The sequence below is a fragment of the Armigeres subalbatus genome, chromosome 2 (genome assembly GCF_024139115.2).
Source record: "Armigeres subalbatus isolate Guangzhou_Male chromosome 2, GZ_Asu_2, whole genome shotgun sequence".
NCBI classification, from domain to species: domain Eukaryota; kingdom Metazoa; phylum Arthropoda; class Insecta; order Diptera; family Culicidae; genus Armigeres; species Armigeres subalbatus.
In genome coordinates, this window is record NC_085140.1 from 99,929,517 (window position 1) to 99,948,901 (window position 19,385).

General features: G+C 40.3%; 1 protein-coding gene across 1 annotated transcript in view; it reads left to right on the forward strand.

The window, feature by feature from the left end:
* The first annotated feature begins 10,241 nt into the window (after nt 1–10,241).
* The window catches only part of LOC134210389 (syntaxin-7), a 33,247-nt gene continuing 24,103 nt past the window's right edge, over nt 10,242–19,385 (forward strand). Inside the window, exons 1-7 of the mRNA XM_062686440.1 lie at nt 10,242–10,492; nt 10,553–10,682; nt 10,745–10,851; nt 11,448–11,565; nt 11,631–11,700; nt 11,763–12,156; nt 12,220–12,375. Of these exons, the coding sequence (XP_062542424.1) occupies nt 11,448–11,565; nt 11,631–11,700; nt 11,763–12,156; nt 12,220–12,375 (738 nt within the window). The 5' untranslated portion in view covers nt 10,242–10,492; nt 10,553–10,682; nt 10,745–10,851. The remainder of the gene's footprint in view (nt 10,493–10,552; nt 10,683–10,744; nt 10,852–11,447; nt 11,566–11,630; nt 11,701–11,762; nt 12,157–12,219; nt 12,376–19,385) is intronic.

Here is a 19,385-nt window from a genome sequence, read left to right on the forward strand (position 1 = left end):
ACCGTGAACCAAACCGCGGGCTGTTATGGCAGCATATAACCATGGAGCACCTAAACGACTTCGAATTGGCTGATGACGTTGCACTCCTCGCTCAACGGCGCTCTGATATGCAGAGTAAGCTCAACGACCTTGCCGACGCCGAGCGCTACTCTTCGGCATGTTTAGTAATCAACGTCAACAAAACCAAATCGTTGGATGTAAACACGGTGACCCCTTCCAGAATCCAGTTTCTCCAGCTTTAAAGCTTCTAATATCTTGTTAGCCAAATGGCGTCAGGCGATCGACATATGTGCATGGATCAAGAAAGCAAGCGCTGCCTTTGCGAGCTTAAGAAATACCTGGAAAAACAGGCAGATAAGTGAACGCACTAAAATACGAATTTTCCTTCTAACCTGAAATCTGTGCTGTTATACGCTAGCGAAACATGGTATGTATCAGTGGAGACCACTAAACGGCAGCAGGTGGTCATCAATAGATACCTGCGGTATATAATTCGGACATATAATTTCACAACTGGATCTCAAACAACGAGCTCCATCGTCGTTGTCACCAGAGGACGATAGCAAAAAAATTCGGGATCGGAAGCAGAGGCAGGCCTAGCCTGCCTAGGCGAAGCCTCAATAAAGAAATGGAGATCATTCAAGTCGGCCCTTTGCACCACCGGAGGTGTACAGGACCCATAAGTAAAGTAAGTAGTCTATGTTTTATCATTCGGGCCTGGTGGCCTCACAATTGGATCTCGAATGGTGAGCTCCATCGACGATGCCATCTGTGCGGCCTAGTTCTGCCGAACGAGCTATCACGGGGTGTGTTGTCTAATCGCGCGTGCGACTCCGTTGTTGTCCCACGAGGGAAGAGCCAAAGTCATGGCTTGCTATTTGCTGGTTAGTGTTGGCAACCGAACCGTTATACGATATTTGCATATCTGTCATCAATGCACTCTAAACGTGGATTGCCCAACTCTTAATATATCTCACCCTCACATTCCCCTACTTCTCTCACTAAAAAAGAGAAAAAAAACCATTGACTTAGGATTTTCATAAACAACTATTTGAATTGCATTTTTTTTTTTCTAATTTTACAATCCAGTATCCAGTCCGTACTTAATTCCTATATTCAAAATCATCCTAATTCAAATTGGAATTCAAATATTTTAATGTGATTTTCCAATCTGATACTCAAATCCAATGTATGAACCCGAAAAGCAAATCCAATATTCCTATTCCATGAACAAAGTTTTATTCCCAGACCAACATTGGAACGTTTTTATAATGGAATACTAAAATCAAACATTCATATAAAATGATCAAGTTTTTTTTCATTCTCCTCATCTTTTTATGCCTGCCATTGCATGGTTATGTATTTTGTTCATCCAATTTTCACAACTAATATTCTAATCCAACTCCATCTTTCAAATACAATCTCTAGCTTATAACCAAAAGTTGATTCTAAAATAATATTAAATATTTGCATCCAAGCCAATTCCAATTTTCAAATCTAATAATCATGTTACCTCACCCATTATCAAAAATCAAATGTTTCATTGAAAACCAATACCAAAAACAATCCAAGTTCAATATTTCAAATCAATATCCACATACAAATACGCAAATACATATTTACTAAGCAAATTAATCCAGCCTTTTATTAACACTCTGAAAATGTCAACTATTTCAGATTCATGATCCTCCAGCTGTATTCCTTCTAATTTTTTTGTGCAAATATTTCCAGAATTGCAACCCAAAACCAATAGAATTCGATCCGGTAGTCCATATCCAATACAATTTGATGGCCTTCCAATGGGAAAATCAAAACGATATCGGTGGTTCGCCAAACATACTATGCCCTTTAAGCTCAAGCCAATTAGTCTGGTACTCTCACACAACAGCTTCGAAATTCAAATTTGAATATTTCGACACCAACATTTCAAAAGGGCGAAACTGCTTTTGTAAACAATAGATTCTCACGTCCCTGGTGGGCTTATTTATGCTCACCCACGCAATCCAGCACAATTAAATGAAAGAAAAGGATTTGATGCTTCCATCAGTGGTGTTGGATTGCGTAGGTGGGCTCAAATTGACCCACCAGCGACGTGAGAAGCTTTTGTTTACAAAAGCAGTTACGCCCTTTTGAAATGTTGGTGCCGATTTGTGTTCTGCTGATCCACATTAACGTATGATGCGAAGAACCCGCCCCTCTTTTACACAACCTTCACCATCAAAAACTGAAACAATCCGATACTCTTCCAGAGCACCTTCGACAACACAAGCAGAAAACCGATGGGAAAACAAATCATTTTTTTCGAAAAAAAAAAATCATTTTTAGTCGAAATCGATAAGAACAACAAATCATTCAATCTGGCACCTTCGATATTACAAGTGGAAACCGATGAGAAAACGAATCATTTGCTTCGGCGCTACTCCAGAATTCTTTCGACATTTTAACTCGTTTAAGTCAAACCAATAAGAAAACAAATAACTTTTTTTTTTCGGCGTTTTTCCAAAGCGTCTGCGACGTCACAAGCCAAAACATTCAATCCATTCGACATCACATGTCGAAACCGATGAGAAAATAAATCATTTATGCTGACGCTCTTCCAAAGCGCCTTCAACTTTTTTTTAAGTAAAAACCGTTGAGAAGTCGAAACCGATGTGCAAATCATTTTATCCGACGCTCTTCCAGAGCGTCTTCGACACTACAAGTCCAAACCGATGAGTAAATCATTCATTCCGACGCTTCCCACAGCGTCTTCGACATCACAAGTCGAATCCGATAGACAAATCATTCAATCCGACGCTTTTACAGAGCGTCTTCGACATGACAAGTCCAAACCAATGTGCAAATCATTCAATTCGACACTCTTCCAGGGCGACTTCGACATCACAAGTCGAAACCGATGTGCAAAAAATTTGATTCGACGCTCTTCCAGAGCATCTTCGACACTACAAGTCGAAAACGATGAGCAAATTTATCAATCCGACGCTCTTCCAGAGCGTCTTCGACATAACAAGCCGAAACCGATGTGCAAATCATTTAATCCGACGCTCTTCTACAGCGTCTTCGATACTACAAGTCGAAACCGATGAGCAAATTTATCAATCCAACGCTCTTCCATAGCGTCTTCGACATCACAAGTCGAAACCGATGTGTAAATCATTCAATCTGATGCCTTCCAGAGCGTCTTCGACATCACAAGTCGAAACCGATGTGCAAATAATTTAATCCGACGCTCTTCCAGAGCGTCTTCGACACTACAAGTCGAAACCGATGAGCAAATTTATCAATCCGACGCTCTTCCAGAGCGTCTTCGACATCACAAGCCGAAACCGATGTGCAAATCATTAAATCCGACGCTCTTCCAAAGCGTCTTCGACATCACAAGTCGAAAACGATGCGCAAATCATTTAATCCGACGCTCTTCCAGAGCGTCTTCGACATCACAAGTCGAAACCGATGTGCAAATAATTTAATCCGACGCTCTTCCAGAGCGTCTTCGACACTACAAGTCGAAACCGATGTGCAAATCATTCAATCCGACGCTCTTCCAAAGCGTCTTCGACATCACAAGTCGAAACCGATGTGCAAATCATTTAATCCGACGCTCTTCCAGAGCGTCTTCGACATCACAAGTCGAAACCGATGTGCAAATCATTTAATCCGACGCTCTTCCAGAGCGTCTTCGACACTACAAGTCGAAACCGATGAGCAAATTTATCAATCCGACGCTCTTCCAGAGCGTCTTCGACATCACAAGCCGAAACCGATGTGCAAATCATTTAATCCGACGCTCTTCTAGAGCGTCTTCGACACTACAAGTCGAAACCGATGAGCAAATTTATCAATCCAACGCTCTTCCATAGCGTCTTCGACATCACAAGTCGAAACCGATGTGCAAATCATTCAATCTGACGCTCTTCCAGAGCGTCTTCGACATCACAAGTCGAAACCGATGTGCAAATCATTCAATCTGACGCCTTCCAGAGCGTCTTCGACATCACAAGTCGAAACCGATGTGCAAATAATTTAATCCGACGCTCTTCCAGAGCGTCTTCGACACTACAAGTCGAAACCGATGAGCAAATTTATCAATCCAACGCTCTTCCATAGCGTCTTCGACATCACAAGTCGAAACCGATGCGCAAATCATTCAATCCGACGCTCTTCCAAAGCGTCTTCGACATCACAAGCCGAAACCGATGTGCAAATCATTTAATCCGACGCTCTTCTAGAGCGTCTTCGACACTACAAGTCGAAACCGATGAGCAAATTTATCAATCCGACGCTCTTCCAGAGCGTCTTCGACATTACAAGTCGAAACCGATGAAAAAATGTCCCAATCACACCCACAGGATACTTACAAAATAATTATTTCCAACCAGGAACAACCTGGCAGGATCGCCAAATGTGCGGCCTAGTTCTGCCGAACGAGCTATCACGGGGTGTGTTGTCTAATCGCGCGTGCGACTCCGTTGTTGTCCCACGAGGGAAGAGCCAAAGTCATGGCTTGCTATTTGCTGGTTAGTGTTGGCAACCGAACCGTTATACGATATTTGCATATCTGTCATCAATGCACTCTAAACGTGGATTGCCCAACTCTTAATATATCTCACCCTCACACCATCATAAACCGATATCGACAGAAATTCGAGAGCGTAAATGGCAGGCCTCGGAAAATTCGTTCAAAAACGAACAAATGCTTCGTTTTCAGCCCGCAGTGAGGTTTTAATTTCAGTGCACCGATTGATGTGCGCTCGACGACGTTCTGCTGGCTGCACGAACAAGGGAAGAGGCAAATACAAAGCATTCGTTTTATACATTGAAAGTGGAGAGTTTTGAACGTGGCATCTTCACAAGCCGGGTACTGTCGAGGAAGCATAGTTCAGTAGGGCAATGTGAAATGAGGATGGTTCCATCGTTCATCGGCAGTGTTTCAGATGCGAGTGAGTGTTGTGTAAATACAAAACCTTATTAGCGAGAAAGAGAGAGAATGCATCATATACCTCTCTTTCACACATTCATTCCAACTGAAATGCGCAACTCAGTATAAGTGAGGCAAGAGAGTAAAATATTCTCTGCACTAGCGGGTGTTTGATTTCACTCTCCAGCTGGTTCGTACAGCAGTGCTATATGGAGCAAGGAAGCATTCTTCGCCAAGCACTTTGAAACTGTTCTCTCTTGAAGCTACCTTCCTCGGGAGCATATCTGGTGCTGAAGCATCGGTCCTCATCTTCATTGCTTCATTCCAAGCCCTGGTAAATGGAGAGGTCGGCCACACATTACAAAAGAGCGGAGACGAAATCTGCAAGCAAGCGCTGGATTGGAATCCAGCAGGACATCGCAGCAGAGGTAGACTCAGGGGCTCGTGGCGGCGTAGCCTCGAAAAGGAAATAAATGAAGTTGACAGGAATCTGACCTGGGCCTAGGTCAAGGCTAAAGCAAGCACCCGCTCAGGATGGAGATCTTTTACGTTGGCCCTATGTACCCCTAGGGGTGCTCAGGACACAAGTGATTGATTTTTGCATTGCAACTTTTCGTTTCAGCGGCGTTGAAAACATTGACACTTGTTTCCTGGATAGATCATTTGTAGGGTAAATTTGGATTTTGGAACCCTGAAAATGCTTACCGATATCTGCTTATATTCAGGGTGTCGACTACCTGGAAAAACCTGGAAAGTCGGGGAAAGTCAGGGAATTTCATTTTGGACCTGGAATGTCAGGGAAAGTCAGGGAAATTTGATTGAGGTCAGGGAAAAAAACAAAAAACTCAATATTGAAAATTTATAGTGATTTGTTTTTAATTCGAGCAATATTCTAACAATATCACTTCTAATAATAACACTTATGACAATCAATCTCTAAACCAATTTTAATTCATTGAAAGGGGACCAATAAAGGTACTGAAATGTCAGATCAGAACATAATTAATATTGCGCTTTAGCTGGTCATCAGACTGCATAGCCGATAAACAATACTCTGAGGCAATTACAGTTGACAACCACCTTCACTATTAAGCTATAAAGCTTTTTTTGTGTGGCTGTTGGCAGTCTCTAGACTAAACGTCTACTCCGGGCCCTTTTCATGTTCCCCATGGTAATCGAGTTTGTTTCTATTAATCTCAAAGCAATAACAGATGTTCCAAAGCCACGTTGCTCAAATGGTCACTATTGAGACCTGATCCAATTTTTCAAAGACCCCTTTAATATTTTAAATTATTTAGTTTGAGTGGTTTTGTGTCGGCGTCGTTTTGAATTTTTTGCAGTTTCCTTATTAGTAGCGTTTGTATCATGTTCCCATCAAACAAAAGAAGCTCTGAAAGTTTGTTCAAATACTTAATCATCAATCGCGAGAGTCATTCCTTATAAAATTATACTGGAGTACTTATGATATAGGACAATTTCATTTAATGCGATCTATCTTGATAAATTTAAATTGCTGACTAGTAACTAACTAGTAACTCTAATAAAAAACCTGATATATCATATTACCTTTCGATGGAAATGTTCGAATGTTCGAAAATTATCTAATGAAAGCAGTCGACACTGAATCAAATGACTGAAATAGGCCATAGTCCAGAACCGTTCAACAAACAATCATCAAACATGTTCAACCTACAACCAACAACTAGGAAGCTTGTTAAAAGAAAACGAAGAATAGCATCTTTGTGGACCTGTGACGGCACTCCACAGCATCGGCATCATCTCCAAGCAAGATTCTGTAGGTAATGTTTTAAAAACATTTCGTGTACTTCCATTTGATGATGTGCTTATACAGTCATTGGTCGATCCTTACGTCCATTAGGTGGTTAAAATAATGTTCATGTAGAGAGTGAATAAAAGCATCATGTACGTAGGTGGCGGAGGTCTCAATTAAACGTTACTCGATACTCCATAATCATGCTCGATCTCAAGAGGAGTTGTTGTCAATTGTAATGTTTCAGTTTTACATTCGCTGCTTTTGATGTTTATAAATCAATTTAATCAGGGTATATTCTGATTGATCTATGAGAATTTTTGTCCAGAAATTACTTCAGAATTCTCACTTATACATATAAAAAAATCCCAAGGGATTTAAAAAAGCTGTTTCGATAGTTTTATCCTGGAGCTCCTCGATGGATGTTCAGTAGATTTGTTCAAAGGCTCTGCTGCCATAACTTACACTGCCAAAAATATCTGTATAAGATATATGTGTAGCCGTTATAAATTTTTGCAATAGCTCCACCCTAATATAATCGACATAGAACCACACATAAATTAAATAATTGCTAATTCGAGACCACACATAAAGTTAATTTGGATATATATTTTATTAGTAGTTCGCGTGGAGAATGGTTATGTGTGCGCTGATATACATCATAAGTTAAATCTATGGATTTTTGCCAATAAATATGTGTGGATTTTTAGTAGTGTAGTAGATTGTATGGTATTTACTCAAATTCAAATTGAACGTATTCGTGAAGGAATCTATAAATTGAAGACGGTGTTCAAATAAATAATTCCGACCAAATTCCTTAAAGTATTGCAGTGGTTAGAATGTTTCGCTGGGCTTACTATAAGTTCTGCATAGATTTATGTGAGATTGTAGGGATTGATCCGTAACTATTTTTAGAAGTCTATAAACTCCACAGACAGTGAACAAGAATTCTTACTCCGTAAGCATACTTGAGAGCCAATGAAGGTTTCTTGATGTTCACGAAAATTCCTAATCCGTGAGATTTTTTAACGGCATTAGAAGGATTTCTATTTCCCCGACTGTTTGGAAAGAGTTCAAAGAAAGATACGATTTGAAGAAGTCCCTCAGTAGTCTTGGAGGTCTATATTGCGACTCCAGAGAGTTCATGAGAATTCCTAATGGTGGATAAAGGTACCAGAAAAGTTATAACATTAATTGGAGCCAATTTTAGAAACTTGTAAAATATGAAAATCATTCAGGAGTTATGCGCATTTACTTGAATCTTTGTGAACGACCAGAATTACCTATGTTATTCCACAAATCCTTAATGTTCTGTTTCTAGAAAAAGATTTGGCTTAAGGTACACCGGGGCAAGTTGAAACGGTTTTTTCAAAGTTAAACTTTGAAGTGCTGTAAAAAAAATCACCCTTTGATAAATTTTGAATACGTTTCCGGTGCATGCTAGTTCGGGCCATAGATTATACATAAAAAATAAGCAACCTTACCAAACTTTTTATGAATATTTTGAATACTGAAATTATTTTTTAATATGCATCGTTTCAACTTGCCCCGCCTATCGGGGCAAGTTGAAACACTGCCCTATATACAGCCATAAGCTAATTTTGCGGTATGAAAAACAAAATATATGTACTCAGTGCGACTCAAGATGCACGGGATTGTGTAAAGGATACTGTACTGCCAGGATTCGCATAAGTGTCCCATGTAAATTTTTGACGATTTTGATTTTCTTTCAGAAATCGGCTTAAAATTGTCTCCTGTTTCAGAAAAACTGATAAAATTGTAGGCTTTTTTCGAGAAATATGAAAATAAAATCTCACTTGTGTTGTCTCATCTTGATATTTACTCGCATAAATGTCCGATTCCATATTTTGGTACTCTTTTACACAAAAATAAGCTTTAATATAGTCCATTTATTTGTCCCATGGCAATATATGCAGATAAAGAGTAAAATGCAAAAGTTTTGGAAAAATTGTATTTATTTTTCAATTCATTACACTACTAAAAATCCACACATATTTATTGGCAAAAATCCATAGATTTAGCTTATGATGTATATCACCGCACACATAACTATTCTCCACGCGAACTACTAATAAAACATATATCCAAATAAACTTTATGTGTGGTCTCGAATTAGCAATTATTTAATTTATGTGTGGTTCTATATCGATTATATTAGGGTGGAGCTATTGCAAAAATCTTTAACGGCGACACATACATCTTATATAGATATTTTTGGCAGTGTAGTTTTTTTTGCCTTCTTCCATGTAAAACAAATTTGAAAAATTCACAGAAAATTAAACAAGTCGAAGAAAACTTACATGGGACTATTATGCAAATAAGGGCAGGATACAACTAAAACACAAGCATAATATTCAAGGACCAAATTCTAGGCAACACACTACGCTGGAAATTCATCAGATTGGTTATCTCCTACTGGTGACCACTCGGACTGCTCTTCAGGATGGTTCAATATTTGGTTCACTTGTATTGTGCGCTTGATTAATTCAGTTGTGTCTTCCTCATATCATATTAATTAACCAGCGTATCTTCCATAAACTCCTTGATTGGAGATACAAGGGGCTGGGGAGGTGTAAGGTGGAGTTAACGAAATGTTTACATGCTCTAAGTTTTTTTTAAGCCAGTGCTCACTACAAGGAAAATGAAATTAAGAATCTCAAAATTAGATCATGCATACTAAACATGATCCTTTTTCATTCTATTCTTTACTGGAGACATTTATTAAATTTATTTTCAAAAGTTTTTATAAGTTCATGTTTTCCGAATGTATTTACCGACATTGTTGAATTTCGGAAAAAAAATTATATTTAGGGTCTGTCTCAATTGGATAATTAAACTGAAATTAAACTTAAAAGTGACATTTCAATAATTATCAAATAACCCTGCTCGCAGAGCAAGATTACTTTTGACAGATATCGAATCATTTTCCATCGATGTCCTATTGGAATTGCTGGGTAGCACCAGCCATTCTTATAACGGGGTGATTTTTTAATTTTCGAACTGTCACTTTTAAGTTTAATTCTCCAAACGAGACAGACCCTTAGTAGCGATCATGACGATTTGAATCGTTGTTTCAACTTGCCCCGCCCCCATAGAAAATTGACCCGACTAAATCGGGTGCGAATCGGCCGATTGTTGCACCGTCGCTTATGGGAATTTAACACAGGCATTGGCCGATCAATCACTGTACTTAGTCGGTAGTGCCGATTTTTATCGATCAAATCGGTTGATTCGTCGTTCGTTTAAATTGGTGTGCACGAAATTCCACTACTAAACAAGCTATTTTGTCGGAATGATATTAAATAGGGTGATTAATTGACCCACGCCTGTGTTAAAATCTCATAAGCGTAGGTTGCAACAATCGGCCGATTGTACCCGACGAAATCGGTCGATTCCAGCTGTCAAATTTTCTACGGGGGCACCACACATTTCTAACCACACGGGCGGCTATCATTGAACCATATGAACACCCTTCAATGATGACGTTTTGAACGTTTGTGCTAATGATTGTTGTCATTTTTCTAAACTGAACTGTCACAGAGGGAATTTTTGCGTGAGATTTTTTTGTGAACGGGAACAGCAAAATAACAGGAGAAAAATTGAAATTAGTATCATATACTGCAGTGCTCGCTAAGAGTGAAAAACGAAACTCATCCTACTGAGTGGTGCAAGAGTGTAAAATCGTTTTATCAGTCGTAAATATCGCAGAGGTGTTATCAGCAGCTTAAAATTGTAAACAGCAGTAGCAGCTAATTCCACGACTTCGAGTCGGGGACGGAACGGTAAGCCATAGAAGTTCATTTCAGACGGCAGCAGCAGTTGAATGTGTTCTATTGTCGCAGGGAATCTCTATCCGCATACACAAAGAGGGCCTTGAAGAACTTGTGAAGTGGTTATCAATATTTCCAGCTACGGAGTTTGTTACGTATTGGAGGAAGCACCAGCTGTTACAAGATTTAATCCGTTCGGAAGGTGGGTAGAAGAACGAAAGTGGTCGACGTAATCAGAATTTTTATTTGTCATTCGACTTCCAGGGTTGACTAAGAAACGGTGTCTGGTTTGGAAGTGTGATTCTTTTAGTTACTCATACTAAGACAGGCGAATCAGCAGCAGACTCGTTGGACATATTCAGCTGAGGAAGGTAAGTGTAAAACAATATAAAATAAGTCTGGCATTGCGATATAGAGACAAGCCACATCGTATTGATGATTCATTTGTTTATTTTGAGTCTTGCGTATGTTACGTTTGGTTTGGCCTAATTCAATTATAATTTAATACAAGTTTAGAAATTTGGTTTGAAATATATTAGGGTAAGACACCCAGAAATCGTCCTCCCCTCAGTTTTCGTCCATCTATTTTAAAACCTTCATTTCTCGAAAACTAGTTGTTGGAAACAGTTAAAGTTCAGGTTTTTTCATGATTGATTGATGCTTGTATGGAAAAACTTTAACTGTAACTGTTTTCAACAACTAGTTTACGAGAAATGAAGATTTAAAATTGGTGGGCGAAAACTGGGGGGAGGGCGATTTCTGGGTGTCTTACCCTATAGGCTTGACAAGAAAATTCTTCTAAACTTTATTAATTTTATCATAGATTTTTTGTAGAAGTCGAATTCATTTAGGTTTTCCAAGGTATCGACAGTAATCAAAATGAAGCATCACAAAACGTAGAAAACTAGACAAAAAAATCTATCATTAATGGTCTGACTTTAGGCAAACTGACTTCGTTTAATTTTAGATGAGTTATTCCTCGTTTGAAAACAATGGGACCGGGTCGAATTCGACCACAAGCGAAGCTGACTTCCAAAAGCTGGCACAGACGATCGCCACTAGCATCCAAAAAATCCTGCAAAATGGTAAAGCCAATCTTGTACAAAATGTCAAATTTGTACTATTTTCAAGTATTTGTAATTTCTTTCAGTTTCATCTATGCAAAGAATGGTTAACCAGTTCGGAACAGCCCAGGATTCGCCCGAGTTAAAACAGCAGCTGTAAGTTTGTTTTATCCATATAAACATTCATAGATACTCATTTTCACGTTCTACCCCCACAGTCACCAGATTCGAACCTACACCCAGCGGCTGATCACCGATACGAACAACCTGTTGAACGATCTGGTCAACTGCAAGGAACGGCATCTGAAAATTCAACGGGACCGTTTGGTCGATGAGTTCACGGCAGCGCTGAATGCATTCCAGAAGGTGCAACAGAAGACGGTTGATTTGGAGAAGAATGCCGTACGGCAAGCACGGGGTGCGCACGTGACCCTGAACAAGCCGCCGGGCTCCAACCATTCCAGCATGGGTTCCTCCGCCAACTACAACAATGCGTCGATGTTCGAGGACAATTTTGTGAGCGGTCAGCGGGGACAGACGCAGGAACAGTTGCAGGAGGAGATCGATCTGCAGGCACTGGAGAATCAAGAGCGAACCATTCGGGAGCTGGAGGTGAGCTTCGCATTTTGTATGAAGTATGAGAAAAGAGTTTATCCGAAATGTTCTATTTTGTAGGAGAACATTGTGAGTGTTAACGAAATCTACAAGAAGCTTGGTACGTTGGTTTATGAGCAGGGCCACCAGGTGGACTCGATCGAAGCGTCGGTAGAACAAACGAGCGTTTTCGTGTCCGAAGGAGTGCAGCAGTTGAAGCAGGCCAGCCACTATCAGGTGAGACTTATTTTTTTGTAGGCGAGAAGGCTTCGTACTGTGCCTCGATGAGGCTAATAATTTTCTCAGGAAGCCCCGTGTGTCACAGGGCGCTCCACATATTCTCCCGATTGAAACGGCCGAACCCTTTTTCGTAGTACAGGTTGGACTCGATTCTCCGGAGATTCGATTTTTTGTTAGGTATTTAGTTGGAGCTTCCTGGTAGCTTAGTTTGACAAGGCTGAACCCGTCCCTACGTTTCCCTACTAGGACACAGGCCAACAGTGGACTAGCCTATGGTAGCCACTTGAACATCATGTGCAGTAGTTAGATCTTGTGCCGAAGTCGTTTTTTAGAATTGCAGTTTCCATTAATAGCGTCTGAATCATATTCTTAATTCCCATCAAACAAAAAAAGCTCAGAAAGATTGTTTTTTTAAATTTTCTCAAAACAACTCATCCGCTTCTGCAGGCCAAAATTCAAACGTCGATCGAACGAATCCCACAACAGTTCCATGCAGACCACCACCATCAACAAGTGGGAGAAGCATTCTACTACTTATTGATGACTCTGGTCGGCGTAAAAGACCTATCAGACTCATCAAATCGACGTTCTCATCCCCACCCACAAAAACAGAGCCGCTTTGAAAATTTGGTATTGAGTTAAACATCATTCACAATAGTCAGTTCTATTATTAGTTTATGATGAATTAGAAAACTAATGGAAACGAATTTTAGAATATCATCGTCTTCTTAGATTTCGATGAATATTAAACGCCTAAAATTTTGTATTTAGTGAAAGCTTCTGAAACTGAATCAAAAGGCCGAAGCGGGTCAAAGTTCAGAACCATTCACCAAGCAATTATCAAAAAAATCAACTTACAGTTTTAACCACTACATATTCTCATTTTACGAAAACGCCGATTACTATCTTTACGGGCCTTCTTCTTGTTCTTCAATGGATCTACATCCCAACTGGAACTTGGCGTGCTTTTCATCTTAGTGTTCTATTAGCATTTCCTTTGTTATTAATTGAAAGCTTTTCTATGCCCGCCATTGCATGAGTATGTATCTTGTGTGGCAAGTACAATGTCGAGAATGTTTCCAACCCGCAAACATCCTAGACCGGACTGAGAACCGAACTCGCCATCTCCGGATTGGCAATCCTACGGCTTTGCTCGCAAGGCTATTGCAGACCCACAATGGCCTATGGTGGTCTTAACAGCATCTTAACAGAGTTTTAATACATTACATGAGCACAAGCATTTCGGAATCCAAAACAAAATTCACTCGCGTTTTCAAGGGCACACCACTCAATATGAAAGCATCGCACAGCTGTCATTTTCATTATTCTACGCATGCTGCGACGCAGCAAAGCTGAAATCTCGCTTATCTTTTCAAAAGGACCTAAGTAACATTTTTTCATGAATTAATTTGAATACTGCAATCGACGAGCTCGGTGGTCTAGTGGCTACCGCTTCTGCCTTATAAGCAGGAGGTCGTGGGTTCAATTCCAGGCTCGTCCCTTTCCTACTTTGTATTTCTATCTTAGTTCTTTCTGTGTTTCACGTTCTACCAAAACGATTCCTACTGTTATAACCTTCCACACAATCCCAAAACCTCCGGTGGCACCTATGAGAGGTCGTAGAGTTCTCTGCATCTTTCTTAAGTAGGTGTCTAACAAACCATCCTTCCCCTTCCTCAGCATTCGCAAGGACGTGGCCAGGACAGATCTCGACTATTGGAGAGTGCAATGCTTCCATCTAAGAGATAGTTATTAGTCCCAAATCAATATCTGAGGTAACGGATGAAAGTAATGCTACTCTCATACAATAGTCTTGGCTTGTACCACCTACGAATTTGTGCGAATTGCTCAATGCTAATGCTAATGCTAATGCTAATTAATTTGAATACTGCAATCAACAGCCTTCATGTTGTTCTGTTGATTGCGCTATTCAAATTAATTCATGAAAAAAATGTTACTTAGGTCCTTTTGAAAAGTTAAGCGAGAAATAATAAAAACAAAAGTTGTCCTCTGCCCCCGTATTGATTGGGGTGCCCTTAAAAACGTTAGGGAATTTAGTTTTGCAGGCCTGGTAGCGGGTCACTTTTTAGTGACTTGGTCTCTTTTTTCAACCTCAAGTCACTAAAGTCACTTTTTGTCGCAAAAAGTCACTATTTTTAACTACAGGTAATCTTCGATATAACGTACCCCGGGTATAACGTACACTCGATATAACGTCACTCGATATAGCGTACATTTTTCTTCGTTATAACGTACACTTTTAAAAATAATTTCAATTTGGGTAGTTCTTACAAAATAATTTACTAAATTGCTTTGATCATTCATGTAGGGATGACATTATTGTATGGAGTCTAATTTTATCAGCTAGAAGCATTAATTACTGTTTTCCCCAGTTTGCGCTATCCTCAGAATTCTCCCGAGGTAATGGATGATATTGAGATAATGAGGTTTTAGGTATAACTAGTTGATATTCGTCAAAGTCAGAATTGAACGGGTTGTTTAAGGTTTAAGTCAGTCAATGTCGAGTAAAGCATTGGTATTGTAGATTCAGGCTTAGGATATGTTTTTTATGGAAATTTTAAAAGAGTCCCAAAAGGAATTTCCGAATCAATTCTAGAAAATAAAAATTGATTGAATTCATGAAGGAATTAAAAAAAACTGAAGAAATTTTCGAAACGAAATCGTAAAATAATTTCTGGAGGAATATTTTAAAGAATTTTCAATGTAATTTTTAAAAGAATTCCTAGAAGAATTTCCGAAGAAGTTTCCTTAATGCATTTTTAAGCAATTCTTAAAGGAATTTAGGAAGGAACTCCAAATAGAGTTTGCGAAGAAATTCCTAGATTTCTATAGGAATTTATTCGGAAATTCCTTCAGGAATTCCTTCCAGAATTTCTTCCGGAATTGTTCCATCTGATTTTCCTCCTGTATTTCCTTCGAAAATAGCCCCAGGTAGTTGTTCTTTCAGAAAATGCACCAGTAATTTATCCTGAAATTCCTCCAAAAAATCCTTTGAAGATTACTCCAGGACCTTCGGAGATTCCCAAAGGGATTTCTTCAAAACATCTTCCAGAAATGAATCCAATGATTCCTTCGAATATTCTTCCAGGAATTCCTTAGGAATTTCCCTTAGATATAAGGTCAATACTTCCACATAAAATTCTTTCTTTGATTTCTTTCAAAAAAACTTCTTGAGCAATACTTTTAGAAATTATCCCATGAACTTTTAAAAAAAAAAAAATCCTAGGATAAAATTCAAAGAAACTCATGGGGAATTTCTAAACGAATTTGTAAGTGTTGGTTATATTATGTAAGGAGTATTTCTCGAGAAATTCATGAAAATGTAGTAGTAATGCGTAAATTGTTTGTGAATGGCAGATAAAACTCGTCTTTATGTGTAGGTTTTCCCAGTACTTTAGCAACTGCAGTAGAGCAGGGCATGAGTAGCCTGCACCACCCTGTAAGACTGCATCCAACCACTCACCATAGTCCTCCAACTCAACACCAGAGGGCCAGAAGCACCTTCGTTAATTAGCCATTGAGGGGTGGCGTAATTGGATCGGCACTATGAGACAGGTGACTGACCTGGAAAAGGAGGTCATAACTCTGGGATGCGGTCACTATTCCAAAGTATTTTGAAGCGAACGGATGTTACAAAGTTACAAGGTAACCAAAGTTGGAAGTTGAAGAGTAGAGAAGAAAGTGTGTGGAACAAGAGAAGGCGTTGAGGACAACCCCACTGTTTTTGGGTTGAAAACCCCTGCAAGAACAGCCGTCATTCCCTGGTTCCGTAGTTCCGTAGTGTTTCCGCCGATAGTCGATTCCCAAGCCACCCCGGCGAAACCACCGGTAAGCCCGCAGCGAACAGAGTTGTTCGCTGCCGGGTCGTCGGCCATGAATGACAGAAATTGAGTGATGCAGTGCTCTTAGGAAGAGAGGCTGTAAAGACAGGTTAACTAGCTTTAAACGAGAGTGAAGACAGCAGTAAATAAAGTGTCGCAAAGTGAACCTGTGTGGTTTTCCCTGCATTTTATTGCGATAGTTCCCTGTCCGCAAGTTGCTTGAAGGGAGCGTGTCGACCCCAAGGCTATTGGTTCAGGGAGTCACAGCATATCTTTGGGCATACTTATCCGATAATTACAAATTCTTGAAGGGCTTTAAGATTGAACTCCTGAAGGAACTTTCGACATTCTTAGATTTCTCCATGAATTTCTTTGGGCATTGTTTCTAGATTTCCTTTAGAAATTCCCCCAGGGATTTCTTTGAAAAATACTCCGGAAACAACTTCGAAAATAAATCTAAAAATTATTTTTATTTTCCTCCTCAATTATTCTTCGAAAATTGAAAGAATAAATTTTAAGAATTACTTCAGAATCTACCTCAGGAGTTCCTTCGAAATTCTTTCGCAAATTCTTCGAATCATTCATTTTGAAATATATTAACGAATTCCTTTTAAACATTCTTCGTAAATAACTTCCGAAACTTCTTTAGAAATATCTACTGTTAGCCGACGCGCGTCTAGCGCACCTTCCAGTATCACCTTAATAAATCTACTACTACACTTTAAAGTTTTTCTAAATACGGGAGGCTATCAATCACCACATGGGAGGTATGATAATAGATAAGAGGAGAATAGAGGATAAAAACAAAGAAAGATAGTTAGCAAGCCAAAGCGAACTGATATTTCCAAACAATTAAGAATAATTTGTTTCCCATAGTCATAGCCTTTCTATAAAGTAGTTTGGAGCGGTGATAATAATTTAGAGCCGGTAAGCCATGAATGTTCTATCGAATCAGATAAATAACCGATATGTGATTCATAACTAGGTTTTACACTACTAGTGCCCGCAAGTTGAATTCCCAACCGTTAGACTGTTAGAGTACCGCCAATCATTGTGAAGAAGTACTAGACTACACAGGTGAGATTGATAATTATGAGTGCAACATGAATTATGCTCATTAATCTATCATTAGGCCGCTCGAGTCCAGCACATGCAGTAGTTCCAGAACGAAGCAATTGTGATTATATACAAGAACTAAACGTAAGTGCTCATAAAGTTCATTGTCAATTCTATGTCACTTCTTGCACAGGGGTTCACCCCACACTTTTCAAACGGAACAGATGCTATGAACTAATAATGAATTAAAATAATTTACCCCCTATCACACAAATAGTTAACGTTAAGAATATTATAACTGATACACAACATAATATGTCATTCAACAGGAAAATTATATTCTTCCAAAACCGAGCTGTTTGCGTTTGTATTTCCTGCCGGTCGAAGAATAGTATTTCGGAAAATAACTCCCGTTGAAACGACTTTCAACATTATATAATTTTCGTTTATCGGACGTTTGGTGACTGAGTCGAGCGTGATGTCTAATCGTGGAAGTGCTAAATCAGGCGAGAAGAAGGATAAAGGTGCGCGCAAAAAGTCAGATGTGGGTGGTCAAAGTGCTGGTGGTAGTGAGATTCCAGAGGTAGTAGTGGTGGATGAAACTGTGGAGGGATTTTCGTGCAAGACGTGCAGAGGAGCGGATACCAAGGAGATGGTCCAGTGTGACAAATGCGACGGGTGGTTCCATTTCTCCTGTGTGGGTGTATCCGGAGACATCGCCGACAAGAGCTGGAGTTGTACTAACTGCGTTACAGCGACATGGGTCCAGCGAACTAAGGCGGCTTCGGAAAACGTCGCCAAGCAGGATGACGACAATCGGGATCGCAGGTCAACGAGAAACCAGCCAATCGGTAACATCGTAACAAGCACGCGCACGAATCTAGTGATTCCTGCAGCAAATGGAGTTCGAATATGCACCTCTCTGGATCAAAATCCCGTTAACAGTACGCCAACACCCGCGATCGGTCAAACAAAGATCGATCAGCAGAAGCAGCAGTGGGAGTTTCCTGATGGAAACAGTCGGAATGTGGACCTTCCGGTTGTAGACGCCGCCAAAGCATTGTCAGAGTGTTCCATTTCGTCATCGGAGAAGTCGGCGGTAAAACGTGCAAAGCTAGGGCTTATGCGACTACAGGAGGAAAGAGAATTTCAGAAGCAGCAGGAAGAGCGGCGTAGAATCGCCGAAGCGAAAGCAGCGGATGAGCATCGTAAGTTCCTGGAAGAGAAGTACCGACTGCTAGAAGAAGCGTTGAGCGAGAAGGGGTCAAGAAGAAGTGAGAAAGGATCGAAAAGCCGCAGCGAAACCTCGAACCGAGTGGGCGAATGGGTACAGAGAGCATGCCAAGCACAGCAAATTGAATCGGAAGCGGATGGTTGTCACAGAGATAACCTACACCGCCCCCTTGACAACACGGAGCCAACTCACCCTAACGGGCGGTTCGAACAGCAACGCATTCGTTTCGAATCAGATGCCCAAGCCGGATTCACTAGTAATGCGGAAATCGGTCTGCGATCCTCCCAATTCCAACAATTTCACCCGGCAACCGTAGCTGCAAGGCAGCCATCGCAATCAAGATTCTCCAATCAATTCCGTCAAGGACAGCCTTCCTATCTAGTAGGCAATCCATACAGCTCAACGATAAGGCCGCCATTTAATTCTACTACCTTCGATGGACAAGTCCTAGCTCCACCGGCCTGTTCTACTGGAGTTCATCAGCCGAACCTTCAAAGCGGCATCCACGCCTTTCCCGGATCGTTTCACGAGGAGTCTCGAGACGAATTCCAGCTTTCTCGTTCCCAAGTGGCGGCCAGACAAGCCGTTCCCAGGGATTTACCAACGTTTTCTGGGATCCCTGAATAGTGGTCGATATTCCTGTCGATGCTCAATCGTACGACCACGATATGCGGGTTTACCGAGGAGGAGAGCTTAGTTCGGCTACAGAAAAGTCTGAAAGGGAAAGCTTACGAAGCTGTAAAAGTCGTTTAATGTTCCCGGGAACGTAACAGGCATTCTGTCTACCTTGAGGATGATGTTCGGGCAACCCGAAGTCATCATTCAGTCGCTGATAGGGAAAGTGAGCGCTCTACCGGCTATCAGGGAAGACAAGT